The 18,374-nt window shown below is 38.4% G+C and overlaps 1 protein-coding gene across 1 annotated transcript in view; it reads left to right on the top strand.

The window, feature by feature from the left end:
• Positions 1 to 18,374, top strand: part of ABI3BP (ABI family member 3 binding protein) — a 167,139-nt gene that overhangs the window by 103,579 nt on the left and 45,186 nt on the right. Inside the window, 13 exon segments of the mRNA XM_074860753.1 lie at positions 4,172 to 4,219; positions 5,030 to 5,104; positions 6,020 to 6,094; positions 6,767 to 6,814; positions 7,364 to 7,438; positions 8,112 to 8,186; positions 9,686 to 9,760; positions 10,387 to 10,461; positions 10,944 to 11,018; positions 12,639 to 12,713; positions 13,196 to 13,270; positions 14,410 to 14,475; positions 14,779 to 14,853. Of these exon segments, the coding sequence (XP_074716854.1) occupies positions 4,172 to 4,219; positions 5,030 to 5,104; positions 6,020 to 6,094; positions 6,767 to 6,814; positions 7,364 to 7,438; positions 8,112 to 8,186; positions 9,686 to 9,760; positions 10,387 to 10,461; positions 10,944 to 11,018; positions 12,639 to 12,713; positions 13,196 to 13,270; positions 14,410 to 14,475; positions 14,779 to 14,853 (912 nt within the window).

Below are 18,374 nucleotides of genomic sequence, written 5' to 3'. Positions count from 1 at the left end.
AAGAGGAAGGGGTTTTTTCTGTGTTTCTCAAATTGTATACTTGTTTCTTCTTTCCCAAGCACAATCATTCATTTATACTTTTCACTTTTGCACAGCACTTATGTTGTTCAGAGATTTAAGAATGTGTTATACTTTCTATAATGTTGTTTACACAGCTTGGTATAGAGCAATATACAACCCTGGGCTAATTAAGGATGGAGGAAGAAAGTTAAACAACTCACACTAGCATTTGTGTGAGGTACTGTGGTGGGTTGACCCCAGCCAGCAACTAAGTACCCACTAGCCACTTGCTCATTCCACCCTGCAGTGGAATCAGAAGAGCAAAACAGAGGCAAAAACCCCATAGTTCAAGATAAAGACCGTTTAGGATAAGAAGATAAGGATAAGAAGAAGGGGGAAAAAACAAATGATACAAAGGCAACCACTCACCACATCCCACTACAGACTGATGCCAGTATAGGAGCAATAGGTCCTTTGGAAAGACTACCCCCCAGTTTTGTTGCTAAGTGTGACATACGAGATGGAATATCCCTTTGGTCAGTGACCAGCTGGGGTGCACAGAGCTCTACCTGAGAATGGATGAGCATCTGACCAAGAGTTTATGGGTCAGGATTAAAGGAAAGGCAGGGACAGGAGATGTTATAGTTAGGGTCTGCTACAGGCCACCCAACCAGGAAGATCAAGTGGATGAGGCCCTCTGTAGACAGGTAGGAGCAGCCTCATGTTCACAAGCCCTGGTCCTCATGGGGGACCTCAGCCACCCTGGTATCTGTTGGAGGGACAACACTGCAGCACATAAGCAACCCAGGAGGTTCATGGAATTCACTGATGAAAACTTCCTTCTCCAAGTGATAGAGGAGCCAACGAGGAGAGGTGCTATGGTGGACCTTGTTCTCACCAGCAAGGAGGGTCTGGTGGAGAGTGTGAAGCTCAAGGGCAGCCTTGGCTGAAGTGACCATGAAATGGTGGAGTTCAAGATCTTAGGGCAGTGAGGAGGACACACAGCAAGCTCGCTACACTTCAGGAAAGCATACTTTGGCCTCATCAGGGATCTGCTGGCAGAGTAACATGGGATGAAGTCCTGGAGGGAAGAGCAGCCAAAGCAAGCTGGTTAATATTCAAGGATTGCCCCCTCCAAGCTCAGGAGCGATGCATCCTAACAAAGAAGAAGTCCTGTAAGAAACCCAGGAGGCCTGCATGGATGAACAAGGAGCTCCAGGACAAGCTCAAACACAAAAAGGAAGCCTACAGAGGGTGGAAGCAAGGACAGATAGCCTGGGAGGAGTACAGAAAAACTGTCTGAGCAGCCAGGGATCAGGTTAGGAAGCGAAAAGCCCTGATAGAATTAAACATGGCAACAAAAAAAGCTTTTACAGGTATGTCAGTAATAAAAGGAAGACTAGGGAAAATGTGGGCCCTCTCCGGAAGGAAACAGGAGACCTGGTTACACAGGATATGTAAAAGGCTGAGGTACTCAATGCCTTTTTTGCCTCAGTCTTCACCAGCAAGGGCTCCAGCCACACCGCCCAAGTCGCAGAAGGCAAAGGCAGGGACTGAGAGAATGAAGAACTGCCCATGGTAGGAGAAGATCAGGTTTGAGACCATCTAAGGAGCTGAAAGGTGCACAAGTCCATGGGACCTGATGAGATGCATCTGTGGGTCCTGAGGGAACTGGTGGATGAAGTGGCTCAGCCACTATCTATCATATTTGAGAAGGTGTGGTAGTCTGGTGAAGTTCCCACTGACTGGAAAAGGGGAAACATAATCCCCATTTTTAAAAAGGGAAAAAAAGAAGACCCAGGGAAGTACAGGCCAATCAGTCTCACCTCTGTACCTGACAAGATCATGGAGCAGATCCCCCTGGGAACTGTGCTAGGGCACATGGAAAATAAGGAGGTGATTGGTGACAGCCAACATGGCTTCACTAAAGGGCAAATCATGCCTCACAAATCTGGTGGCCTTGTATGATGGGGTTACAAAGTTGATGGATAAGGAAAGAGCAACTGATGTCATCTACCTGGACTTGTGCAAAGCTTTTGACACTGTCCCACACGACATCCTTGTCTCTAAATTGGAGAGACATGGATTTGATGGATGGACCACTCAATGGATAAAGAATTGGCTGGATGGTCACACTGAAAGGGTTGCGGTCAATGGCTCGATGTCCAAGTGCAGAGCAGTGACAAGTGCCGTTCCTTGGGACCGGCACTGTTTAACATCTTTGTTGGTGACATGGACAGTGGGATTGAGTGCACCCTCATCAAGTTTGCTGACAACACCAAGCTGTGTGGTGCGGTCAACATGCTGGCGGGAAGGGATGTGCCATCCAGAGGGACCTGGACAGGCTGGAGAGATGGGCCCATGCAAACCTCATGAAGTTCAACAAGGCCAAGTGCAAGGTCCTGCACATGGGTTGGGGCAATCCCAAGCACAAATACAGGCTGGGCGATGAGTGGATTGAGAGCAGCCCTGCAGAGGAGGACTTGGGGGTGTTTGTATGGAAAACTGACTATGAGCCAGCAATGTGTGCTCACAGCTGTGGTGAGCCCAGAAAGCCAACCGTGTCCTGGGCTGCATCAAGAGAAGTGTGGCCAGCAGGGTGAGGGAGGGGATTCTCCCCCTCTACTCCCCTCTCATGAGGTCCCACCTGCAGTGCCGTATCCAGCTCTGGGGCCCCCAACATCGGAAGGACATGGACGTGCTCGGGTGGGTCCAGAGGAGGCCACAAAGATGACCAGGGAGCTGGAGCACCTCCCTTGTGAGGACAGGCTGAGAGAGTTGGGGTTGTTCAGCCTGGAGAAGAAAAGGCTCTGGGGAGACCTTAGAGCAGCCTTCCAGTACTTAAAGGGGGCTACAGGAAAGATGGGGAGGGACTCTTTATCAAAGAGTGTAGCGATAGGACAAGGGGTAACAGTTTTAAGCTGACAGAGGGTAGATTTAGATTAGAGATAAGGAAGAAATTCTTTCCTGTGAGGGTGGTGAGACACTGGCACAGGTTGCCCAGAGAAGCTGTGGCTGCCCCCTCCCTGGCAGTGTTCAAGGCCAGGTGGGATGGGGATTTGAGCAACCTGGTCTAGTGGAAGGTGTCCCTGCCCGTGGCAGGGGGGTTGGAACCAGATGATCTTTAAGGTCCCTTCCAACCCAAACCCATTATATGATTCTGTGATGATTCTATGAATTTGGTTCAGCTGTCCCAGCTGCGTCCCCTCCCAGCATCTTACCCGCTCCCAGACTACTTGCTTGGGAGGCAGAGTGAAAAACAAAGTCGTCCTTGATGCTGTAACAGGCAATATTCAGCAATAGCTAAAATACTGTGTGTTGTCAAGACTGTCTTGGTCACAAATCTAAAACAGAGTACAACAGGGACTGCTATGAAGAACATAAACTCCATCCCAGCCAGACCCAGTGCAGGTATCCAAGGTATATGCAATATTGGATGGTGTTGCTGGATAAATGGGCAGAAAGATGATAATTAAGGTTCCTTTTTCCCCCAGTAAGTCTGTGCCTGTTGTTTGATTCAAAACCTTGAAATAAGTCAGGAATGTGTGCAATTTGACCTCATCGCCCTCTACAACTACCTGAAGGGAGGTTGCAGAAAGCTGGGGATGAGCCTCTTTAACCAAGTAATAAGTGATAGGACAAGAGGTAATGGCCTCAAGTTGCGCCAGGGAAGGTTTAGACTAGATATTAGGAAGTATTTCTTTACAGAACAGGTAGTCAGGTGTTGGAATGGGCTGCCCAGGGAGGTGGTGGAGTCCCCATCCCTGGAGGTGTTCAAGAGGCAGGTTGACGTAGCACTTAGGCATATGGTGTAGTTGGGATCTGTCAGTGCTAGGTTAACGGTTGGACTAGATGATCTTCAAGGTCCCTTCCAACCTAGATGATTCTGTGATTCTGTAATGTTGAAGGTGAAAAATCACCTATAATTTCTTTGCGGCTTATTACAAAAGCTTCAGATATATGTCTGGGCTCTGTTCTGTGTTAGAGCTATTGCCTTGAACTGGAGGCAATTCAGGTTGCTGTAATACTCTGATATATATTGAGTTTCAAGGAGGAGTGACCTTCTGTCATTGACTGTAGCAGGGATGGTATGATCTTTGTGGAGTTAGTGATTGTAATGTTTTGATTGTTCATGGTAATACTTGTTTTTGTTTTTATCATGCTAATGCAGTTCTGGAACCAATTACATTTAAAACTGAGAAATCAAAGTCAACAGTAGGTAATGATACTTTCTTACTTGAATACTCATGTTGCCTTTCCTCTTCAACAACAAATCATTAAGAGCAGACCTGCAAAAACTTGTCACCTTTCTTTGTATGTGCCTTAATAATTTAACAGTCAAGATTCTCTGTCTCTTTACTTATTTTCTACAAAATAATTGAGGAGGATCCTTGTGCCTTTCAAGTTGTTATGCACATGTGGCAGAGGGCAGATCAGAACAAGATCCTAAGTTACATGTCCTCAGTCATACTGTAGAGGTGGCACTGTTCTGGTTAGTCATATGGTTTAGGTGAGTGGAGATGCATGCTGCTTCTTTCTCTGTTTCCCTTCCCCTCCAGTTTCACTAAATGAAATTCAGTCCTTCATAGAGATCTGAAAAATAATTGTTTCACTCAAACCTCAATTCCACTGTCAGAACAGAATCATTTCATTGATCTTTGGGTCATATGATTGCTTGAGGTAGATCCATTTGACTAAGCATTTGAATTTGGTACTGCACATCATTCCAATACAACCTCCGTTACAGAGCAGCAGTGTCTTTGTATTTGAAGATACTTATTTTGTTTTCTTCTTATTTTATTTTTTTAAGTCCTCTTCTTAAATAGAACCAGTAATTCTGTCACATGCTGAGTTGATGATATGTCACAAAAGATTATTTCTTTTCTCTCTAACCTTCTCTTTTGCATCACTTTCATAGAATATCTTTAGTTCAAACCTTCTCTCTGTTTTCGTTGACTGTTATGGGTGGTAGCGGACACTGATACCTCAGAAAATGTTTGTACAGTATAACCCTGTTTCTTTCTTTCAGCTCCTAAAGATACACGTCATGGGCCTTCCAAACCTAAAACATCACCCAGCCCACATGTTCCTCCAACTAGAGCAAGTAAGCTTATTGTTTTTTTGCCTTTTAGTGCATGAAAGTTTTATCAGTTTGAAGATTGTTAAAATTGATGAGTTCTTTGAAGGTACACAGATACTTATTGAATAGGCTGTGTTTTATTGTCGTAATCAAATTCTACTATATAGCTGTCATGGAACAAGGTAATCAGCTAGGTATTTATACATATCAGTAACTTGTATAATGGTAGGGATGAGGGGGCTGACACTCATCTTGAGCCCTTGCACATAGGAAAATTTCTGTCTTAATTTCCATGGAATGTGACAGAGGTATTTGTATTTTCTAGTTATCATTTACAAGTGTAAAATTACAGTATTTTTCTGGGGTTGAGTCTCTTTAACCAAGTAACAAACAATAGGACAAGAGGTAATGGCCTCAGGTTGCACCAGGGAAGGTTTAGACTGGATATTAGGAAGCATTTCTTTATAGAATAGGTTGTTAGGCATTGGAATGGGCTGCCCAGGGCAGTGGTGGAATCCCCATCCCTGGAGGGGTTTAAGAGTAGGGTTGACCCAGTGCTGAGGGATCTGGTGGAGTTGAGAACAGTCAGTGTGAGGTTAATGGTTGGACTGGATGATCATCAAGGTCTTTTCCAACCTAGATAATTCTGTGATTCTGTAACTACAGCAGTTTACCCTGTAGAAAGCTCTGTTTGATAGAGCTGAGAGGAGTGGAGAATTAATCCAATACTTGCCTTAACAGTTGCTTTGTCTGTTGTCTGTGCGCCAACATAATATTGATTGCATTGGCGGGAGATCTCTTTGTGATTATTTTCAAATGGAAGAAATTCTTCCTCAAAAATTTGTTTGCAGAAAATGAATCTTCTGTCAGGAAAATCAAAAGACTTATGTTGAATCATCATCCTCAGTAACATGTTCAAAACTTTGTTCATCTTCACAGGTCCAAAAGAAAGTCGGCGAGTCTCTTCCAAGCCCAGAGCATCACCAAGTCCATATGTACAACACACAAAACCTGGTAAGTACATTGTTGTTTTGTTGTGTATTCAGGGTTTCTTTTGGGTTGTTTTTCCTCAATGAATCAAGTGTTTATAAACATCTCTTCGTATTACAAACAAATAGATTTTCTGATGATCATTAAATATGTGTTTAAAGATAGAGCTGATTTGTATTTTTAATGACTGAGTTTTGATGAGTTGTTTATGCTTTTCAGCCTCATGACAGCTGTCACTGATAAATAATCTGCATAGCAGAGTAGACAACATACAAACATGATAAGAATGTTCTTGGCAGAAATTGCATCTCTTCTGTGCCTATCAAAAGATGCTTAGAGAAAAACATATTTGAGGGCCTTCGTGTATGACTCTAAATATCTGTAACTCAAACCACTCATATGTTTGTGTGTTTTGGTAATGGAATTTGACCCTTAAAAATATACTTAATAGGAATTTACATACTAGTGAACTGCCAAACCTCTGTAAGTCCTGATGGTTCTGAAAGCATCAGTTGAACCTTCCTTTTGAGTGAGTGTATATTCACTAATTCCACCAATAGTTAATTAAAAAAAAAAAGAAAAAGAACAAATTTGTGTGTTCCAACTTGAAAATAAACCACTCGTGTAAAAGGGAACATTTTTACTCTCTTGCTTGTACTTATTGCTAATTCTGTGTACTTTCTTGTTTTAATGAAGTTTTGGCACCTACTACATTTACAGTTGAACAACCAAAGACAGCAACAGGTAAAGATGTTACCTTGGTGTGGTCATTATGATTTTTTCCCTGCTGCTCCTTGGACTAAAGATTATCATTAGTCTGTTTTTCTCATGTCATCTGTTTGTGGTTTTTATTTGTTTTCTTTTCTATTTGTTGAACTTAATCCTACTCTGTTCCAGGTATTGAAAGATTCCTAGCTGTTTTGTTGTCTTCACAGAAAATTTCCTTCACTCTCACACACATTGTAATTCCTTTGACACTTGTAGGAGACAAGCATGGCATGGGTATTGCAGTTACGAGCTTTGAAATACAGGTGGAAACATGTCCACTACAGTTGTCTGTGTTCTTTTGGGTTTTTTTGCTTGCCTCTAGTTTTTTGCTTAATCAATTTTCCACCCATGTTTTCATTCATGATTTTCTTTTCTCTTTAAATTCCTGTGTGTATCTGACCCTCAATTTTTCAGTCTCTCATGTGAGGATCTTGTTTTTCTTTGCAAGCATGAGGCATGCAGTGCCTGTGTAATAAACCTGTCTTTTTTGGAGTATAAACCCTTAAAATAGGTCTTTTCTTTCAGCTCCTAAAGAACCACAACATACTCCCTTTAAACCTAAAGCAACTCCCATCCCAGATGCTCCACACAGCAAGCCTGGTAAATTATTCAGTCTTTTGTCAAGCTGCGGTTGATAGTTGAGCAGGGTGGGCAGTGGGGGGAGTTGTCAGCATTACATTTGCTGTTACCTGAGTATCGTTCTAGCTTAAGAAACATCTGCAGTGCTGCAGTTAAGTCATACCACTGATGGTATACCACTTGTTTTTTTAATATTATGTCAATGTTACCAGAAGAACAAATAGTAGTGATCTGTATGTTTAAATCAGTGATTAAAAGTTATTCACAACTTGTATTTGAGCAACACACTTCAGTTGTTTGCACCACATTTTTGAAGCTCTTATGAGAGAAGCCTGTTGCAGTGCTTTTCCTTTATATACACATTTTCACCGGTTAGGCTGAAGATTCCCTTCAGTTGTATTTCAATTAGGAGACTCCCCATCATAAATCTGTTTGACCTGTATAAGATAATCAGTGATTTCACTGAAGGGTTAGTATTGTTGATTTCTAAGTATATAGATGTTAAAAACAAACAAAAATTTGAACTCTTTGTAACCATAAATCTCTGAGGGTAAATGCCTGTTGCTGTTTTAAAACATTTCCCTTTCCTGGTATATATAGTATAGTGCTGAACTGTGGTTTTTTTTAATGGGGCAGGAGGGAAAGGGAGAGTCTCTTCACTATTCTGAGCATTTATCGACATTTTTTCCAACAGAAATCATTCCAGCCTTCTATGAACCAGATACTACTATGATTCCTCATATTCCTGAAAGAACAAAGGCAACATTGGGTAATCATGTGTATTTCACAAATAATTACTCTATATTCCATTCTTGTTAGAGGAGACATTCTTAAAGAGAGCTCATTACATGATATTAAAAACAAGTAACGAAGTTTTACTCTGCTTCTAGGTACTTGCTTGACCATTGGTCTTGATAAGGGTAATAATGCATGAGCTCATTTACTTTTGAAGGTTCTTTTCCTCATCTTCTAGCCTTTCCAGTCAGGATGATGTAATTCCTTCCAATGTTATATGTTTTCTGGTAAAAGGGAATTTTATTTAAAGAGCAGGTAGTGATTCCTTGAATTTCTGCATCTTGAGATATGGATACTGTAATCTTAAAATACTCTTCTGCTTCACTCCTTGTGGTATAATTTTACAGAAGAAAATTGAGAGAAAATGATAAGGTATAAACTACAATGTAACATATACCAAAACAGACCAGCTATGTGACCCTCCAAATCAAATACTAGTTTTTAAAGCCATCTTCTCTGATAACTTCTAGTCATCTGTGTTGGGAAAACTTGCTTAAATATATGAAACATTAGCTGAGAATTCGTTCTTCTCAACTTAAATGTCAGATGTGGACCACATAAGGGTCAATGCTCAGGCAGTACTCCTGCTGCCCAGTACTGCTTGCATTCAGTCTTTGTTAATAATCAGTTCTCTGTCCCCAGTTTGAGATGGACATTGACCATGATTTTCTAGGAGTGAAATAGTATCATTCATGAAGTATTAATAGCCATTTAATAATCTTCGAGCTATGTTTTTTCTTTTTGAGGAATAGGAAATGAAAAATGCTTCTCATCATGTTTCTATTTTAATATATATTCCCTATATGCATTCATACTTAGGTTAGCATTCATTTGGTATCTCTTTATATAGATTTATGAAGTTTATGTGCCCTGTCATACACATCTACGTGATGCAATATTCATATGCAGAAAATGGCTCTTCAGAGCAAGGGAGATGAAGAATGCACAGACTAAGGCAGATGTTTTGAGGACCTCTCACATTGGTGTGGAGTACAGACTAGCAAGTGCTAAGATAACCTTTTCCGTTAAATAATTCCTACATGGCAAGAATTTTTAACTGAACAGTATGAAGATAACAAGATTGAATAGTTCCCACATAAGAACAAAGAAGTTACAAATCAAGTCTGATATGAAGGATCCACTGAAAAAATAGATTGTGCCCTCAGATATGTATGGCAGATGTGGAAGATGTAGGCTGCTACTGTCTATTTACTGTATACTGTTCATGACTATATTCTTCACTGCTTCATCCAAAGCTACAAATTTGTATATAATTTTGGGGATGTCTGTTTGTGTCAGTGGCCATTTAATTTGTTTTCCTTTCTTTGCAGGAATTCCAACTGATTGATTTTCAGCTTTACCGTTGCATAATTTGCCTTATGACAGATAAAATAGTACTTATGTTCCTTGTGTACTATGAAAGCAGTGTGTTTTTTCAATTATTGTTCCGGGTGCTGTTTGTTTTTATTTCAGCTCCAACTGAGAAACAGTTCATTCATACCAAACCAAAAACATCTGAAAAACCAAGAGTGCCACACACCAAACCTGGTAATGGAGCCATTCTTTTAATTTTGTGTGTTTGTGTTTAATCATTCTTTTCCTTAGCCTCAGGCTTTGCACTTTTTAATGGAATTACTCATAGCTGGTTTTGTGCTGAAACAAATGCATTACACTTAAGTCAGTCAATCCAAAATATGCTAAAACTACACGGAAAATAATAGAGGATTTGTAGTATAACATCAAAAATGTTTTTCCTCCTTTCTATTACATAGAAAACAATGACTAAAATGTAGTATTTCAGTGGCTAGATAGACTGACTTCTCTCTGATTACTTCCTGATAATCAGAGATGCTTCTCTGTGAGTACTTTTTTTTTTTTTTAAATCCATAAAATGCAACAGAGCTCCTTTGCATTGTGCTTCTACATCATGTGCTATACTGAAACAAAGTAGTCTTAAAAATAGTTGCAGTGGGCTGTGTCCCTTCCCATTTTTGTTATAGAAGGAATGTATAGGAGAAGTTAATAGATAATGATATCTATCAGCAGTTGATTTTTAAGATATCCTGCTACTCTTTAGTTTGGGTCATTTTGAAAGTTTTAGAAATAGTGCAAATGCTACTTTGTTTCTATTACAGTTTAATATTCTAAGATTCTTCACATTTTCTCCTTAACAGCAATACCTCAGACAACTCCACAACCAATTATTACAAAATCTTCTACTACCACTGAGCATTCAAGGGCGACAATGGGTAAATAAGTTTCCTTAAAGTTAAGATGCAGGTATTTTTAATTTTTCAATGGAGAAATTTCTGGAGAACGTGCTCTGGTGTGGTATTTTTTGTAACATCATTCCGCCATCCTTCATTCTGCTTACACACATGCATGTTTCTTAATACAGATGAGTCTCAGTTCTATCCTAGAAGTAAAGCAGAAATAGCTTACAGCTCATGTCTGGTCAGAAGCCTGTATTTGTCAGATATCCAACCAAACTCAGTGGTCTTATTTTTCTTTTAGAGGAAGAATTTTAGCCACTAACTCAAATTATTCTACAGCACAGTGCTAGAACTTTTCTGTGTTTTGAATAGTCATTTTGTTTCAGCTTCCAGAAAGCCATGGAATTGTTATTGTATTTTTTTCAGGCATTTGAGGCATGCATTTTCTAGGGGCTAAATATGGCATTGGATTGTGACTCCAGAAGAATACAATAATAATCTTTTTCCTTTTCTTTTAGCTCCAAGAGAAACACTGCTCATTCCTTCCAAACCCAAAACATCTGTTGGGCCAGAAGTACCACAGACTAAACCTGGTAATTTAAAGTTTGTAACTTTAAAAGTGTTATTGGGGCAGCGCCTTAGTCACACTTTCTGCTGTCATCCAGTACTGCAGTCATGTGACAGGCGTGATATGTAGACAGAAATTAGTATCATTGCTCAGCTCAGAGTATGTTAATATGTTATATCAAAGAGAATGTGCAAGAATTTCATCAGTTTCCATGGAGAGCAGAAGTTAAGATAGTTGGGGTTTTTAACATTCGTTTGTTGAATGGGTGGGTAATAGCCATTAAAAATGTGATGAATTCTATTAACTTTAATAAAAATATACTGCTGTAGCCAGTATCACTAAGTTCTTTTCTTTGGGAGAATTTTATTACCCTAAATACTTTTGCTTCAATTTCTCAAGTAATTTTGAAACTCAGGTTACAGAATCTCAGTCCAAGATAGTTTGATGCTAAGAGTATAGGTATCTTCTTCCTACCAGTGATTTTTGCAGTAACTACAGTAGATTTAGGGTTGCATAGTTATAATGAAGGATGATGATACCTCAGCTTTGCCCTGGGTGTGAACTATTTCCATAAAAATTACTAGGTATGAAGGTTATGGGAGGAAAAAAAAAATGTTAGGAGAAAGTGACAACATGACTACAAGAAAGCTCCTAATCTTTCTTACTCTCTGATCTAACCTCCAAACTGATATTTTAGTTTTAGGCAAATAGGTTAATGAGTAGTTTTATCATTCCCCCCTTTTTTTTCCCCTTAGACTTCTAGCCCATTTTATATAGCCCCAAAAAATTTAAGCAGAGGCCCTATTCATTCAAGACCTATACATATATATTACTATGAAAATAAAACTGAAGAGTCCAGGAAAAAAAAATATTTTCTAAACACATTATTTTGAAAAGGTTTCTGTTAAGTAATCAGGTTAGATTCTAAGTCTGTTGAATAAGAGCTATTTCCAATCATGTCATAGTTAACTAAGTGCCATGTTTTGGTACCACTGCAAAGTCAGTTTTAGTCAAATAATTTTAGAAAACAGACTTTATAGGTTTATTCTTTTCCTGTTATATTTTAAATCATTATAATGATGTATATGCCAATTAAAGTATTGTTAGGAAAGTTGTTAAAAACAAATGGCACTATTTAGCCACTGCCGTTTATGCTAGCAAGTAGGTTACTTTCCAGCTTCCACATTTTAACCTTATTTCTGAAAGACAGAGACATGTAGTATGTGCCTCTGCCTGTCAGTCTCTCCCTTTCATCCAGTAACTTGGATATCTTTCACTAAATTCAATCAAAATTGCATGAGGGAAGAATGTCTGAAAGATAAATACGTTTACTACAAGCTCTTGGAAATATTTTACGGAAGTGCAAATTAATATACACCGCGTGAGAAAGACCAAAGGCTGTCAGAAATCCACCTTTAGGGCGTTTGTTCTGAAGTTAGTGGGAGCCCAGCAGAATAGTTGCACTGTCTGGCTGTCAGCATGAAAATGCATCCAGACTAATCAGAACACATGTCTGTCTCATGTCTGTTAAAATTGTCTTAGCAGATGTGTAGATAGGTTTTTAGGAAACAAAGGACATGGATCCTTAATGAAATCCAACTTCTTTAATTTCACTTCTCACAGAACAATGTTTTATTTCTTGTAGCTCCAAGGGCAACACACCTGGGATCAATTAACCTTATAACAGTTCATGTTGTTGATGGGTCCAAAATGACTTTGGGTAATGAGAATATTATGTCAGTTTATTTTTCATAAGACTTTACTTTCTCTGCTTTTGCTATATGGCTAAACTTATACTTTAATCAACAGAAATACCTTAATATATCTTTGTCATCTTCATTTGTTAGTCACATTCCAGTGCATTTACAGAATGTTGCTGGTTTTAATTTTCCAGCCATTTTTTTCTTTCATGCAATTCTTTCTAGAAATAAGTACTTCATGTACAAGGCTGAAGAGTTGTATAAAAAGGCATTACCTGATCATCTTGTCTTCTTTTGTCTGACTTACTAATGATATATATCTTCCCAGTCTTGAAAAGTCTTTTATCTGCATAAAAGCATGTTTTGCAGCCAGGTTTCTAGCACTGACTCTTTTTGTTTGTGGTCTGCACAAAGACAGATTGAATTTCCTTTCTACCTGTGGTGTCTTGTGTTTAAAAGGAAATAATTTGCATTTGATAAGCAATAGTATCTCCACTTTCAGTTCCCAACGAAACGTACCAGATTTCACCCAAGCCCAAAACCACTCTAGCAACTGAAATTCCACGGTTCCATACAGGTAATTTGGGGGATTTTCTTAAGTTGTTGCATTGAGAATCTGTAGATCTTACATAAAATCAGCACGGTTTAAGGTTTAATAGTCTGTTCATTATTACCTTTAAAACTATTTCAAATATATAACATGAAAATCTGTTTTTTCTCCCTTATCAAATATTTTTTGTTCATTGCTCTGAAAATCAAGGTTTAATCAGTATTGCCTCAATGATGATATGAAGCTTTTAAATAGTAGTAGTGCTGTGTATTGGATCTTCAGATGTATAGTGTTGCAAACATAAAGTAGTTGACTTCCACCTTTTTCCTTACAAAATACTAAATCTACATGTCTAAAACTTTTCCCAAATGTAAATGTCAAAAATGAGTAATATGTTATTTCCTGCATAAGTATTTTCTCTGACACTTCAGAGAGACTGGATTAAGTGTTGTGGATAAAATGGTTATTAGATTTGAATTCCAAATACCTAGCTCTATTTATTTAAAAATTTGAGATACAGAAGTTGATAATTTGGCACAAGATGACAGTGACTACTGCTTACGATTTCAGCTTTCAGTGTGATTCACACAGATTCTGTAACAACTAAAATACCAAAATTATTTGGCAAGTGAAAGGTGACAATAAGAAAAGGTTGTAGGCTTCTGATTTTAACCTTGATGATGACACTATACTTCAACTGCCCTACACAGTGTCTGCATTGAATGCCTCCAGTTGTTTTCTCAGCAATATTTTAATGTTTCATGTTTTTATATGAATATTTGATTGGGGGGGGTTCAGTTTGGTGTTTTATTTTGAGGTTTTTTGTTTGTTTGTTTTTTACAGAACCTAATTAAATGTCTTAAGGCCATGGATACCTTGCAGAGCTAACTCTGTATCCATATACAGTTGGGTAACTGGCTGAAAATATTTTATATCTTTTCCTAAACCTAAACATGAATGTAATGGGTCAGACTGCATGATGGAGTCATCTGACCACTAAAGAAACTAGCATTTTCAGCGTGCATTTTGGATTGGAACTCATAGAATTCTCATATGTCCATTTTGCTGTATCGCATTGATGCATGGACCTTTTTTCTGGCAAATCACACTGCACTATCGGTGTTCTTTTTACATATAACATTTAAACTGAACCTTGTTTCTTTTAGCACCTCATAAAACACGTCTCACTTCTGCAAGACCAAAGCCATCTGATAAATCACAGACCACACCTGGTAATAATTGTTTATGAAATTTGGGTTGGGGAGGGGATTAATTAAGTAGTTAATTTCACCTATTCTCAGTGGGACTTTAAGTGTTGCTGGAAAAAATGGGTACTTTTCTTTCAATAAATCAGTATAGATGTAAAGCCTTTCCAAGTCGGAAGAAAAGAAACCAAAACTGTCTGTATCATCACAGCAAGTATTACTTTTTCATCTGTAATGTGGAATTGTTGGCATCACATAAAAGTCTTTGGGGTTTTCTTCTCATTGAACTTTTTTCTTTTTTCTTCTTTTTTCTTTTCAACTCTCTCACAGCTCTTAGTAAAACCACACTGGCACCATCTAGAACAAAAGCACCTGGACTGCCAAAGTGGATTGTGCCAACAACAGGTAGAGCTGCAGTTTTGGGGTTTTTTTTAACTTACTGGTAAAAGACAGGAGTGTGACTTCCTCAAATCATCTTGAGCCCTGAAAAATATTTCATTGTGTTTGATTATAGAAGTTAATTCCTAAGAGTACTGTATGTAATTGCTGCTATTTGTCATACTGTATAATTACAGAGTGTCATTATGAAATTATACTGACAGTCAGTGTAAACTTACAGGTAGATTATTATGTGGCTACTGTTTACTAGATGATAGGTCCAAGTCAGAAAGCCTTAGAGCCAGGTGTCTTGATAACTATTAGCTATGCATGTTGTGTGTTCATGTGGGACTTACTCATATTCAGACTATGTGGTGTTCAGACGATATGGTATTCAGGCTTGAATACTTCAGCACCGAAAAAGTTCCAAGTTGATGGATGATAGAGTAGGGTGAGAACTGTCACTTCAATTTACACATCTTTACACACACAGATACATACATCCCTAACCAGAAAGATTTATTCAAAATACTCGTTTGGTTGGGGGAAAAATCATTTATCCTTTTTCAATTGTACTTGATTTTTCCATTGCATCAAAGTAATGCTGTCAGTGCTAGTTCATAATGAATCCATGTTTTTATTTAATAAAACATTAATTTATTATGTCAATCAAATACTGTTGGGTTTTTTTAATACAGCCATTGGTTAATTAAATACAGAATTTGGGGATTCTTCATCAATAATGCAAGTTTAAAATAATAAACAATATAAATAAATAGTGCACATATTCAAAGCAAACTTTTGGCTGTTCATCCACTACTAACAGTGCTGCTCTCTCATACTGTTGTTCTGTGCTGGCTAGGTTAGGATAATCTGAGTAACATACCATCTACTCTACACGTTCCTTTTTATGACTGTGTAATTATACTCTGTACTGGGATTTCCAAAGTGTCTTTGGCAACTTAATACCTGTTGTTGACCTTAATATGACTTGAGCTACTCATTCCTGTACATAATTTTGAGAAGCCCACCATGTTTTTAGAAATGACAAAACCTTAGAAGAGACGGTTGTGTATTTGAATTGAATTAAAATAGCCAGTCTAGAACATGACGTGCTCGTCTGTATTACATACAGAGTGGATACCTTCGTTGGAGGTGTGTGCTCTTTGACCTGTCATAGTCCTTCTGGTAAATGAAATAAACCCATCAAATTCCAGGACATCAGAGACAGTTACAGTATTAAACAACCAAAGGCAGTAGTTGTGAGTCAGAAAGTTTTGTTCTCTGCTTGTGTTGGCAGTCTGCTTATAAGTGAGCTTTGTAATGTCTGATTACCAAAAGAGGCAGGATGCACACAGATGTCCGGGAGTAGGTGGCTTTTGAAAGCACGTTATGAAATTATGCACGAATACACAGTTATGTTAGACAGTATATTAAGCTTTTCCCTTCTTCCATATAGTAGTAACCTTGGCAGTGGTATTTGTAGATTAAAAAGAAGAAAAAAAGAAATGCACGCTAAGTAAATCAGCAGTATAAACATAATAGTAGACATGTAAGTTGTTAAATGTAGTTTATTGTGCTTAACGCTGTTTCAGGTGACTGCTGAAGTATTGGTTTAAGCAATCTTATTTTAAACGCTCCTGTTGGAGTGCCCACTGGTTGTCATTATTTCCATGTCTTTATAGCAGCTGCCAGGAAGAACTAGAGCTTCGTTGTGGTAGTTGATGTAAAAAAATCATCACAAGACTATTGTTGTGCATGCTGTGTGTACTCACAGGCGAATAAGTACCTTCTCTTAGAATTCTTCTGGAAAATGATACTTCTAGTAATATTTTCCATTGCTCAGTTACATAAGTCTTTTTTCTCTAAGTTAAAAAAATGTCCTGAAGATGTCTGTTATCTAGATTTTGTGTCCTGCCAAGTAAGCCCTTTAAGTTAAACCTGGTGTCCAAAGTACTAAGGAAGAGCTTAAGTTATTATCTACTGTCCATTTCTTTGTGCCTCCAACCCTGCTGACATAGCAACTCATTTATATCTTTCTGTGAGCCTGCACCTTTCTTCTCAGAAGTGTAGAGAAATCACAAATGAATTTTGTACATTTGTGACATGTTGAGAGAGGACTGCAGCTTTTCACAGCTTTTCAGTCTATTTTCCTTGATGATCAGTAAGTGAAATTCTGTCTTCTGTAAAGCAGGTATATCACAGTGTTGTGACAAATGGAGTGTCTGTGCTCACAAAAGTCATTTCACACAGCAAGAGAGTTCAGGTAATCAGTTAAAGAAATCTTCTGTATCTCTCCCAATTACATATTGCAAACAGAATTCCCAAGTCTGCAGAAGAGATTTAGAAGATACAACTCTGCTAACCTGGAACCCTAGATCTTACCAGCTGAGCAAAGACAGAAAAATTTATTTTTCAGTAGGTGATATCTTAGAGAAATTATAACATTTTAAGATATCCAGATGATTTTTGGGTGTGGGGAAGTTTGTTTCTTCCATTAAGAAAATGGTATGTTATTTTTTGTGGTTAGCTTATCAGAATCCTTAACTTCTGATCTAAGCTAATCAGAATCCTTAACTGGACTGCAACAGGTTTTCAGGCTTACCTGAAATTACAGACATTACATCATTTTTTCTTTCTCTGAAGAAGAGCGCATTTACTGAAACGCCATGGATACTTTGTTGTTTGAAGACCAGTATGGATCTTTTAAGTCCTTGCTGGGCTGGCCCTGCTGTTGAATGTACTCCAGTTCGTCTTCCTGATTGTGCTCATTAGCATCAGTGCAAGATGTTTCACCCCATGCAGAGTGTGCTTGGCAGATGCAGGGCCCAGATGATAAGCAGTGGAATTTGTTTTTTCCAGCAGCAGCACACAGGATTGTGGCTGGTTTCCTGGCAGGCTTTTCAGTCTCCTGGCTAGCTGTAGTGCCAGCTGGTACAGTTGACTGTGGGAAAGAGGCAGGGATTGCTGCCTCATGACTAACATTCCTTTTAGTTTTCTACCATGTTTTAGCTGTTTTCTCTAGAATATCATTTTATTGAGATGGCTTTTTGTATTTGTCTTAGTGTATGTTACTTATTCAGGTTTTTTTTTTATTTAATCCTAACCATTTAAAAACTGCTTCTGATCTATTAAGCTTCCAGACAACCTTCAGCAAGCCAATTTTGAGCAACATTTCCATTTCCTTTGTGAAGGAAAGATATTTGGTTTTCATTATAATGGCCGTTAACTTTGTGTTCTATTTTTGTTTTATTTTTGAAACCATGGGTGTATAGCCAGGTTCTAAAGAAACTCAAGTATTAAGGTATTTCAGTTTGTTTTATCAAGGGCACTATTTCCAGTTCTTCCCTTAAAATGATTCACTCTTCTAATGGTATTCCTGCTATTAAAGATGCAGTGGTTAGTTTTAAGGTGTTCCAGACCCTGTGAATATTTCCAGGAAGAAAGACAGAGGAAGGCACAAACACACATGCAAGTAATACATCTATTCTCAATCTGTTAAAAGTTTGGATGAATGTGGTAAGTCGAAATGGTTATAATAAAAGCAA

The sequence above is a fragment of the Strix uralensis genome, chromosome 2, assembly GCF_047716275.1.
Source record: "Strix uralensis isolate ZFMK-TIS-50842 chromosome 2, bStrUra1, whole genome shotgun sequence".
Classification (NCBI taxonomy): Eukaryota; Metazoa; Chordata; class Aves; order Strigiformes; family Strigidae; genus Strix; species Strix uralensis.
Note: the sequence above shows the minus strand (reverse complement) of the source record. Positions and strands in the feature narration are given on the sequence as shown.